At 54.1% G+C, this 11,549-nt stretch overlaps 1 protein-coding gene across 9 annotated transcripts; it reads left to right on the top strand.

Annotated features, from left to right (window-relative positions):
• The first annotated feature begins 1,041 nt into the window (after positions 1-1,041).
• Positions 1,042-5,994, top strand: S1pr5 (sphingosine-1-phosphate receptor 5). Of its 9 annotated transcripts, XM_060370235.1 has the most exons (3): positions 1,521-1,654; positions 1,897-2,176; positions 4,015-5,994. In XM_060370235.1, exon 3 carries the CDS (start codon positions 4,084-4,086, stop codon positions 5,287-5,289), a length of 1,206 nt encoding a protein of 401 aa, XP_060226218.1. In that variant the 5' UTR covers positions 1,521-1,654; positions 1,897-2,176; positions 4,015-4,083; the 3' UTR covers positions 5,290-5,994. The 9 variants fall into 9 exon arrangements, with proteins under 9 accessions (XP_021504860.1, XP_021504859.1, XP_021504858.1 ...); XM_021649185.2 differs by lacking the exons at positions 1,521-1,654; positions 1,897-2,176 and adding an exon at positions 1,042-1,233; XM_021649184.2 differs by lacking the exon at positions 1,897-2,176 and having other exon boundaries at positions 1,516-1,654.
• The last annotated feature ends 5,555 nt before the right edge of the window (positions 5,995-11,549 follow it).

The raw sequence follows: 11,549 nt of genomic DNA, 5'->3' as shown, positions 1-11,549 counted from the left end.
TCCTTAGGACTTCTCCTATGTGCTCACCTCTCTTCCGCCCTCCACAGCTGGCCAGCTGGGTCTGGAGTGACCCTGGGCAGAGGGCATGGTCCCCAGGAGGGTCACTCCAACAGACGCTGGAAACCGGACTGTGGCCACAGGCCTGAGGTTGGAAGAGCTGGGCTCTGGCAGGGATCTTTTGAGAATTAAAGGGGGTGGAAGTAGGCCCAGCTGTGACTGGCCCGCCGGAGGAGAGGCTTGGGAGAGGCTTGGGAGAGGCGTGGGAGAGCGATTTCGGACATAGAGGAAAAGAGACGCACACACAGACAGGGAGAAACAGATACCAGAGGCTGAGGCTCTGAGAGGAGCCAGAGAGATTGCTCGGAGCATAAAGCACAATTGCTGCTGAGCCTAAGGACCTGAGTTGTTCAATCCTGGGGACCCACAAGGGGGAAGAAAACCAACTTAGACAAGTTATCCTCTTAGCTACACACACATGACACGGTACACCCTCCCCCCCCAACACACACACACATGCACACACAAATGCGTAATTTTTTAAATCTGTGTGAGGGTGTCAGATCTTGGAATGACAGACAGTTGTGAGCTGCTATGTGGGTGTTGGGAATCGAACCCAGGTCCATCTTGAAGAGCCCTCAGTGCTCTTAACCCCTGAGCCATTTCTCCAGCGCCAGATAAGCATAATTTTAAGAAAATTTAAAGATGGTCGAGGTAGTGCACGCCTTTAATCCTAGCACTCAGGAGGCAGAGGCAGGCCAGCCTGAGTTCAAGGCCATCCTGGCCTACAGAACGAGTTCCAGGACAGCCAGGACTACACAGAGAACCGCTGTCTCCAAACAAACAAACAAACAAACAAAAAATCCACCACCACCAACAACAACAAGGGAGAGAGAGAGAGCAAGTAGACATTCATTTACTGCCTTACTCATTCAGAAGTGCTCACTGGCCTCATTTGTGCCAACACAGCCTCAAATCCCTGTCCCCAGAAACATGATGAATGCTCTATCCCCTGGCTGAGACCTTAAAGGTTGAAAGAAATGGGGCGGGGACAGAGAGGCCGCGGGACGACGGGACTTATTTGGGGACCTGGAAGTTCCCCTCAGCCATCCCGCTTGTATTCGCCCCTCCCCCTCTTGTCCGGGTGAGTGATGGAAAAATTGGGGACCTGTGCTTCGGAGAAGAGGAGACCGGTCCCCACCCGGTGAGGACATCCGCGCCCACAGCAAAGATCTCGTAAGTGGCGCCGCCCGGGGACTGCTCCCTTAAGGCGTCTTTGAAACGCAGGCTCGGGGGGTCCCAGCAGCAGAGGACAGGCCGGACCCCTTAATTGGAGTTGGAGAGTGGTTCACCTGGAAAAGCCCTCCCTTCCCGGCGGTTCTGGGCCCTCCCACCCCGGGTGTCCCTGGGAGGGGACCCGAGAGAGAAGCTAGGACTTGCCGGTACCAGTCGCCGCTGAGGCGCTCCCCGGTGCCGCGGCGGGTGGCACAGGCTGGCAACCCGGGGCTGGGAGGAGGAGGGGGCGGCCGCGGGCGCTCGCCGGCACCCCGTCGCGGGGCCGCCCCGAGGCCTGCCGCTCCCCGCCCCGCCCGCGCTGCAGCTGTCCAGTGTTCCCAGGCGCGCAGCCTAGGGCGCAGGACCCGCGCCAGGCTCAGGGGTGAGTGTTCGGCTCTGGGGGATCTGCGGGGAGGTTGGGACTCGGTTCCTTGAAGGGATTATGGAGCTGGAAAGGCACAGCGCCCCTGGCTGGGGTTTCTAGATCCTTTATCCCAGAGCCCCGGCAGAGAAAACCGAAAACTCGCAAGTCTCCTGCCGGGAGCGAGTGGGGACGCCAGGAATCCCCCAGCTCAGCCCGCCTGGACTCCTGCAAACCTTTCCTGGTATCATGCTGGTTTCCAGGCAGGTCAGATCACACCGGCTGTTGGTACAGAAGTCCTGACCCTCTGCTGAGTGAGCCGAGCAGAAACGCTGTTTAACCAGCTTTTGATGCACCCGGGGTGGCCCCGCCAAGGCTGTCTGTCTTCCCTGCGCCGCTCTGAAGCTATGTTTGTCTCCTTGCCTTCCTGGTACTGAGAAATCTACCTCCGCGGCCGGGTCTTCTCTGAAGCAAGACTCCTGGGAAGTCTGTTTCCTGGGAGGTCCATTGTCTATGCTCCTGAGGTTGTCTTTGTAGTGACAGGTGGGCACCTTCCGGTCTACCTCTCTGCAAGGTATTTCTCTGGAGCCTTGCTCTGTCCATGTGTGAAAGGGAACGGAAGAAGGCCTCGGGATTTGGTTCCGTTGGTAGAGGGTTTGCCTAGTGTGCAGAGAGCCCAGGAATTCATGTCCGGATAAGTGGGGTGGGGGCATTCACCCCACTTAACCTCTGAACTCAGGAGGTAAGTCAGGAGGATCAGGAATTCAATGTAACTTTCAGCTACATAATTTGAGGCTAGCCTGGGGTGCCTGAGGCCTTGGGGTATTTTGCTTGTTTGTTTGGGGTTTTGTTTGTTTGTTCTGTTTTGTTATTTTTTTAAGATTAAGTCCCAGGCCTCTACCCAATTCTAGGCATTCCTTGTTGTAAAACATTTCAGGACACGGTGCCTCCCGGCCGCTTGGGAGGCAGAGGCAGGTGGATCTCTGGGAGTTCCAGGCCAGCCCCGGGGTACTAGTTAGTTCCAGGTCGGGCAGGGTTGCGTAGTCAGGCTGTCTCCAAAATAAAGTTTTGTAAGATCTCCTTTACTTGTGTGTGTGTTGGTGCACGGATGGGTGGGACTGTGAACGTCAGCGTGCCACAGCACGAATGTGGAGGACTGCCTGTGCGAGCGGGTTCTCCGCACGCACGTCGTGTGGGTTCCCGGCATCAAACCCAACTCACCAGGCTCGGCTGCAAGCGCCTTTACCCAGTGAGCCATCTTGCCCTCCCTGCAAGGCATTTTCTTAGGAAACCGTGTTTTTGTTTATCTGTGAATTGAGACTAAGGATTGTTTATCTGTGAATTGAGACTAAGGATTGCCGAGAAGATTAAAGGGCTGGTGGCAGGTTACAAGAGTCATTGTGACTTAATGACCTGTCTACTGAGGAGTCTCTGAGGCTGCGCGGTGAGCGGCGGGATCAACATCCTCACTGGCGTTTTGAGGGAGCAGCTTTTCTCTCTTGAAAACAAGGAAAAAGCCTATGCACATCTCATGTGCAATAATGGGGCGCAGGGCCCCAGGCTGGTTGTGGGTGAAGGTTGTGAAATTGTGGCCTATGCTGTTTCTTGGGTGTGAGACCATTCTCAGGGCTGAGCCCCTGTGGCGGCCTCTGTCATCGAATCTGTGTGTGGCTGTTTCGTGTAGAAGTGTGTTCTCATGTTCCCCCGAGGTTGGGTATGGGGGGGGCACTTTTTAAAGGTCGGTGCTGGGGCTGGAGCTCAGGGCCACCCACGTGCACTGAGCTTCAGGCCTTCCACTGAGCTACAGGCCGGGAGCTGGGCCCTCCTCGGTGTGGCTCCTCCTCGTTTCATGTCCCTAGCTGTTGGCTGCGTAGCTGTGGACCTAGCCTGGAACTCACAGTATAGTCGGGGTTGCTTTTGTTCCTCTCAGGGTGACCTAATTTTTTTTTTTTAAGTTCGCACGTGTACCTGTGTGCGAAAGTCGGCAGGTGCCTAGGGAGCCCAAGAAGAGGCTCTGGATCCCCTGGTGCTGAAGTTGCAGGCGGTTGAGTTGTCTAACGTGGGTGCTGGGAACTAAATCCGGGCCCTCGGGAAAAGCAGCAGCCGCTCTTAACCACTAAGCTCTCTCTCCAGACTGAGGCTGGCTCCGAACTCCTGAACTCCTCCGCTTCTTAAAAGATGAACTACAGGCCCGAGCAGCCTTGACGACAGAGAGGCTAGTCCCTGTGTTCTGAAGAGTCTGCGCAGACATTCCTCCTCCCTCCTAAACTTTCCCGAGACCCCCTTAGGGGGTAAAGGAGGGAGGTGAAGGGGTCAGGGGCCCTCTTCCGGAGCTCTTTCCTCCAGGCCCCCTAGACCCTGACTGCCCTTGCCTCCCGCAGACCTTCGCACGGCGCCCTGGTGGACAGACCCGCGGGACAGAGCGGCGACACCTCCGCGGGGCGCGGCCCATGGAGCCCGGGCTGCTGCGGCCGGCGCCGGTGAGCGAGGTCATCGTGCTCCACTACAACTACACGGGCAAGCTCCGCGGGGCGCGCTACCAGCCGGGCGCAGGCCTGCGCGCCGACGCCGCCGTGTGCCTGGCCGTGTGCGCCTTCATCGTGCTGGAGAACCTGGCGGTGCTCCTGGTGCTGGGCCGGCACCCTCGCTTCCACGCGCCCATGTTCCTGCTCCTGGGGAGCCTCACCCTGTCGGACCTGCTGGCCGGGGCGGCCTACGCCACCAACATCCTGCTGTCGGGGCCGCTCACGCTGCGCCTGTCGCCCGCGCTCTGGTTCGCGCGCGAGGGGGGCGTGTTCGTGGCGCTGGGCGCGTCGGTGCTGAGCCTCCTGGCCATCGCCCTGGAGCGCCACCTCACCATGGCCCGCCGCGGGCCCGCGCCCGCCGCCGGCCGAGCCCGCTCGCTGGCGATGGCGGTGGCCGCCTGGGGCGCGTCGCTGCTGCTCGGGCTGCTGCCGGCGCTGGGCTGGAACTGCCTAGGGCGCCTGGAGGCCTGCTCCACCGTGCTGCCGCTCTACGCCAAGGCCTACGTGCTCTTCTGCGTGCTGGCCTTCCTGGGCATCCTGGCGGCCATCTGCGCTCTCTACGCCCGCATCTACTGCCAGGTGCGGGCCAACGCTCGCCGCCTCCGGGCGCGCACCGCCTCCCGCCGGGCCACCTCGACGTCGCGGTCGCGCCACACGCCGCGGTCGCTGGCCCTGCTCCGCACGCTCAGCGTGGTGCTCCTGGCCTTCGTGGTCTGCTGGGGGCCCCTGTTTCTCTTGCTGCTGCTGGACGTCGCGTGTCCAGCCCGCGCGTGTCCCGTGCTCCTGCAGGCCGACCCCTTCCTGGGGCTAGCCATGGCCAACTCGCTGCTGAACCCCATCATCTACACCTTCACCAACCGGGACCTGCGCCACGGTCTCCTGCGGCTGCTCTGCTGCGGCCGGGGACCCTGCAACCGGGACTCCTCCAACAGCTTGCAGCGATCCCCCAGCGCCGCTGGGCCTTCCTCGGGCGGTGGCCTGCGTCGCTGCCTGCCACCGAGTCTGGATCGCAGCTCCAGCCCGTCAGAACACTCGTCTCCCCAGCCAGACAGAGTGGACACCAGCTGCTACACCGGCAGTCCCAGCGCAGCAGCGGCCAACCGGACCCTGGTGCCAGCCGCTACGGACTGAAGCTTCTCGGCCTGCTGTCGCCCTTCGCAAGCGCAGACTGATTCTCCTCCACACAAGCGCAGCATCTGTAGGAAACGGCGGACTATGGCGGGGGCAGGAAAGAAGAGGGGGAAATGGATTGACTGTCCCATGACAGGAACAGACAAAAATGCATGCCCCTCATGGGTCTGACACGGACGATAAGGAAAAAAGAAAGTGGTGGGAACGTAGATTGGAAGTGACGGAACCTGAGCTGGGAGCCCCTGAAGCAGAGCCGGTGTGGCTGGAGCAGAAACCGAGGAGCTGCAGGGTGGGAAGAGGAAGAGGCAGATGGGAGGCAGGCTGTGGGAAGGCTTGTTGATTCCGAGGAAGGCCCTTGGTTTGGCTGTGAGTCAAGTGGAAGCCACGGAGAAGTCTAAACAGTGAGGGACTCACCTGGATCCAAACCGCCACAGGTGCCCTGCGACTACCAGGGCAACCGGAAGATAGGGGAGTAGAGGGAAGCTCCCAGCATGGTCAGAGCCAGGTGACGTCTAAGCAGGCTGTGTAAGGACAGGATGATGGGTGGCTGCAGAGTGGAGCAGCATTGTGGAGAGAGACGTTAATGCAAGCTTAGCTCCAAAAGTTTGACTTTGGAGCCTCAGCCAGATCTCAACTGCCAAATTTCCAGAATGCGGACAGGTTCTTCATGCAAAATCCACGTACAATAAAAACAATTCAAGCAGCTGTCCTTACTATGATCTTTCGGGATAAATTCATTCATCTATTTATTTATCTATTATTTTCCCTGGAGTGCCGTAATCATTATCTTTGAAAGTGTTTATTTGTTGGGGTCGGAGCGATGGCTCAGCAGTTAAGAACACGTGTTGCTCTTGCAGGGGACCTGCATTCCATTCCCAGCACCCACAGGGTGGTTCAAAACCACTGGCAACTTCCAAGGTGTCCCGATGCCCTCATCTGACCTCCAAGGGCACCAGGCACAGGCATGCTACACAGAAATGAATGCAAGCCAAACACTCATACACACAAACTAAAAAAATCTTTTTAAAATTTGGTTTAAAATTGTTTATTTGTTATTTGTTTGCTTTGAGACTGGCTCTCACAATGTGGCCCCAGCTGGCCACGAACTTTTTATGTAAACCAGGCTGGCCTGGTACTCCTGAGTGCTAGAAATAGAGGTATTTTATTTGGGTTGGGGGTCGTGGGATATGTCTTTGCTTTACAGATGTGTCAGTTCAGGCCAGCCTGGTCTACACAGGGAAGCCCTGCCTATGAAACTTTTGTTTACAAGCCCAGCAGTGGCGCAAGCCTTCGCCTTTAATCCCAGCAGTGGGGAGGCAGAGGCAGGAGGAGCTCTAGGAGTTTGAGGCTAGCCTGGTCTACAAAGTGAGTCCAGGACAGCCAAGACTCTGTTACACAGAGAAACCCTGTGTCCAAAAACCAACTAACCAACCAAACAATCCAAAAATAACAACACCAACAAAAGCCCACACTTTTATTATGTATTTTGTCCCTGTGGGTTTTGTGTAGGTGCCCACAGGCCACAGCAGGACTGTGGAGGTCGGAGAACAAATATCCTGTCATTCTTGCCAGCAAACAACGTCATCGTCTGAGGCATCTCACTGGAGCCAGCATCCCACCTCTATTTTGTTTGGTTGGTTTGGTTTCTCACTATTTATGACAGATATCCCCCGATTTCCTCTGGTGAAAATCTCTTTCAGACTGTTCATCAGCCTTCTCCAATCGGAAAACAGACGTATCTGACACCCCAATCCTGCACACACACACACACACAGATAGCACAGGTTTTAAACTGGTCATTAAACCTGTCTGTAATCTTGTAGACTTTGGCCGCATTCATCTGGAGAGTTGAAAGGTCCTTGCCAGTGATGATGAGGTTGCTCACTGAGCAGTTCTGTGCCACGTACAGGTCCAAGGGCTCAGGTGGTTCTGCATGTAGAGTCTGTGCCTGCTCACTCCAAGTCCGGCCAGCGTGAGCCCAGCCCCCACATTGAGACTCTTCTTGAAGCCCAGGCTGGCTTCAAACATACTACGAAGCCAAAGACGATCTTCTTTTTTTTTTTTTTATAATTTATTTATTTTTATTCTATGTGCATTAGGGTGACAGTGTCAGATCCATTGGAGCTACAGACAGTGTGAGCTGCCATGTGGATACTGGGAATTGAACCCGGGTCCTTTGGAAGAGCAGACAGTGCTCTTTACCACAGAGCCATCTCTCCAGCCCAAAGACGACCTTCTTAAAAGGCTTGTGAATTCTGTTTCCCGGCAAGGTGTGTACTACCACACCTCACTTAAGCTGTGTTGGGACGGAACCCAGGATCTGAAGCTAAAGCAAAACCTCCACTGAGCTACAGTCCCGGCTCTGTTGGGTAGATGAACTGATTTTCCTCGCCCCGTTGTCTTGGCAAGTCTACCCTGAGGCCCCTGTGCAGGAGGGGCTGCCTGGTGGGTGCTGCTCTTAGAGGGTCTGACTAGACCGCGCACTAACCTTCTTGGAAGGTTCTGCATCGCTGCCTGGAGGCAATCGAGTTCCGGTTTGAGTCTCTAAAAGGCTAACTTCCTATGCCGTCTCCCGCAGGTTTCTAGACGCAATCATGACCCCTGGCACTTGCCTGGCTGTTGGGCGGGCACGGGGTGGGGGTCGGGGGGTGGGGGTGGGCAAGGGAAGGACTCAGGCTGCGGTTTAAAGTGCCGCGCGCCGCCTTGCAGCAGCCCTGGGAATTGCATCAGTCAGAGGGCTGCCCCGGGTTCGGCTTCTGGCCGCCGGTTGAGGTACACCGCTCCCTTGAGGCAATTTTGGGAACTGCAGGCATCGTGAAAGCGGGTGGTGATGGGCATGCGCTGGGGCGGCTCGCCAGGGGTGCCAAGGCGAACCTTTCCCAGAAGTTCGCACAAAGCGGGTGAGGGGCATGGTCCGGCTGGTTCCCAGGAATCCTCTCCACAGTCCTCGTCTCCTTCTTGCTAGGTTGGTTTGGTGGTTTGACAGTGGGGAACTTAGAGATTCTGATACTCAATTTAAAGAGTACCCAGTTCTCTATTTAAATACTACATTTAAATAGCGCTGTTGGGACTTGGAGGGAACTTCCAGACATTTCTGTGGGAAAAGACCTGAATCGAAAATCTCCCCCCCCCCCCCATTTGGTTTTTGTTTTTGGAATAGAGTCTCACTATGTAGCCCAGGCTGAACTGACTCTGTAGCCAGGGATGGCCTTAAATGTTCTGGTCCTCCTGTTTCCTGTGTGCCGGGATTACGAGTCTGCCCACACTCAGCTATCCCACGTTACTCTTGTTTTGTTGAAATTACTCCTTTAATAGAACAAAATAAGGTCTTACTAAGTAGCCCTGGCTGGCCGGGGACTTGCTCTGTAGACCAAGCTGGCCTCATAGAGATCTGCCTTCCTCTGCCTCCCAAGTGCAGCGATTAAAGGTGTGCGCCCATCGCTCCCAGCTTTCCAGCTCCTATGTTTAATTTCATGTTTGTCTTGTTACAGGGTCTCTAAGTAGCCCAGGCTGGCCTGGAACTCATTATCATTTCATCTCAGTGCTGTAGTGATGAGCTGTGTCACCCCGCACAGCTTTTATCTTTACCTTTTTTTTTCTTGTACTCGGAATGACACTCAGGCCTTCGGGCATGCCAGGTAGGAGAGCTGGTATTGAGTTATGCCCTAAGCCTGCTTTTCAATTAAAAAAAAAGTTTTAAAAGTTCTGATTGTGTGTGTGTTGTGGTTAGAAATGGGGCATTGCTGGGAACTGGAGTTTCAGTATTTATGTCACTTGGTGTGGTTGCTGGGTCCCAACTCTGGTCCTCCCACAGTGCAGTTAAATGCCTTAACTGCTGAGCCATCTCTCTAGCTCTCTCTTTTGCTTTTTCCTTGAACCTGTCATACTCCTGCCTCAACCTCCAGAGTAGCTGAAATGACAGGCCTACATCACCAGGTCCAGCTCCGTGTTAATTTTTGTTTGTTTGTTTGTTTTGTTGATGTTTTGAGAGCCAGGGTTTCTCTGTGTAGCCTTGGCTGTCCTGGACTCACTTTGTAGACCAGGCTGGTCTCAAACTCACAGAGCCGCTTGCCTCTGCCTCCTGAGTGCTGGGATACAGGCATGCGCCAAGCCCAGCTCATCTTGCTTCTTTTAATTGGCTGTATCATATTTCACATTACAGAAGTACTACCAGCTACCAAGTCAGCGGCCTACAAAAAGATGTAGGGAGTTGGGGGGATGGCTCAGAGGTTAAAAGCACCCACTGCTCTTCCAGAGGTCCAGAGTTCAATTCCCAGCAACCACATGGTGGCTTACAACCATGTATAGTAAGATCTGGTGCTCTCTTCTGGTGCACAGGCATGCAGGCAGAATATTCAATAAATAATAAATAAATATTAAAAAAAAAGATGTAGGAGTTGGGTCCAGTCCTTTGCCAGTCACATTGTCCTGTACATGTATGAGCCTTGATAAATCTCTACAGCCATCTCTCAGGGCCTGCGGATTGTGATAGAAATTTGGTCTCAGCATATCAGGAATACACCATGGTGATAAGACACCACCTCTGGAGAAGCCTGGAACTGCAGCTTTATACAAAGTCCCAAGTCCTAAGAATGAACATTGAAAAGGTTGAATTCATCTCCAGTCTCCAGGAACATCCCACTCAGACCAACATCTCTTCCACTGGACATTTATTTCTTTAATCAGCTGCTAAATACAAATACACTTACTTAAAGGCAAGTGGCCAAGCATGGTGGCTATGTTAAAAACCCCAGCACTTGGGAGGCCGAGGAAGGAGAATCGCTATGGGTTCAAGGCCGGTCAGGGCTGCACAATGAAACCCAGTCTCAAACATAAGTAAAGCTGAGGAGAGAACATACATTTGTAATCCCCGCACTGCGGACATGGAGGCAGGGAGAGTCAGAGTTCAAGCCAGCCTGGGCTACAGAATGACATCTGCATCAATCAATCCGTCAAATATTAAATATTAAAATTTTCATCTACTTTATGTGTATGGGTGTTTTATCTTCATGGTCCTGGTGCCTGTGGAGGCCAGAAGAGGGCACTGGATCCCCTGAAACTGGAGTTACAGACGTTTCCACCCTAATGCCAGTTCTGGGAACTGAACCTGGGTTCTCTGGAAGAGCAGTCAGTGCTGTAACCACCGAGTCACCTCTCCAGCACCAATAAGAAATAACTTTATTTTTCAAAATTAATGAAAGTGTGTACATGACAGTGAGAGAGCAACTTGGAGGAGTCGGCTTTCTCCTACCAAATGTGGGTGGCAGGAAAGGAACTCAGGTTGCCAGGACTGGCCAAATGCACCATTTCCCACTGAGCCACCTTGACAGTTCAAGATGAAGTAACTTTCTCTCATAGATGCCATTTGCAGCAGTAAAGTATCTCTTACCATAAAAAATATCAAAAATTTGTGAGAAAGCAGTGAGGTGGATCTGGGCATCCCAATGCCTTCAGATGGACGCCACACCTCTCCTCATGAAAGATAACCAGAGAGAGAGAGAGAAACTAACATCCTCAAGGGGGCCTTCAAGATGGCTCAGCAGGTAAAGGTTGCTGTTGCCAAGCCCGAGCAACTGAGTTCCATTTGCAGGCCCCACGGAGGGGAAGAGAATCCGTTTCTGCAAGTCATCCCCGACCTCCCCACAAGCACACCCACAAATAAATTCATGTACACAAAGCCTTGTGTGGCGTCACAGCCTTTAACCCCAGCATGCAGGGGTCCGAGGCAAGAGGGTCTCTGTGAGTTCAAGGGCAGCAAGGGTTATACAGTGCGGCCTGTCCTAAAAGGAGGTTATAGGGCTAGAGCGATGCGATCAGCAGCTAAGGGTACTTGTTGCTCTTACAGAGGACTCAGGTTTGATTCCCGGCAGCCCCGCAGCAGCTCACAGGCATCTCTATCTCCAGTTCGAGGGACCCTTACCTCCGTGGGCGCCAAGCATGCATTCAGTGTACATACATGCAGGTAAAACACTCATACATGAAATTAATAATTGAAACTTTAAAAAAAATAATAACGTTATAAGGCTGGAGAGATGGCTCAACAGTTAAGAGTCCTTGCTGCTCTTGCAGAGGACCAGACTTCAATTCTCCCATCCACAGGGTGGCCCACAGCCACCTGTGACTTCGTTGGGCACTGCAGGCACACGGGGCACAGACACACGCGCAGGCCACACACCCCCGTCCACGCAAAGTAAACTGCAGATCGAAATAAAAGCATTAAAAAGTTATCTTAAAAAGAAGATTGTATCTATATACCAGGT

The sequence above is a fragment of the Meriones unguiculatus genome, chromosome 1, assembly GCF_030254825.1.
Source record: "Meriones unguiculatus strain TT.TT164.6M chromosome 1, Bangor_MerUng_6.1, whole genome shotgun sequence".
Taxonomy (NCBI): domain Eukaryota; kingdom Metazoa; phylum Chordata; class Mammalia; order Rodentia; family Muridae; genus Meriones; species Meriones unguiculatus.
Note: the sequence above shows the minus strand (reverse complement) of the source record. Positions and strands in the feature narration are given on the sequence as shown.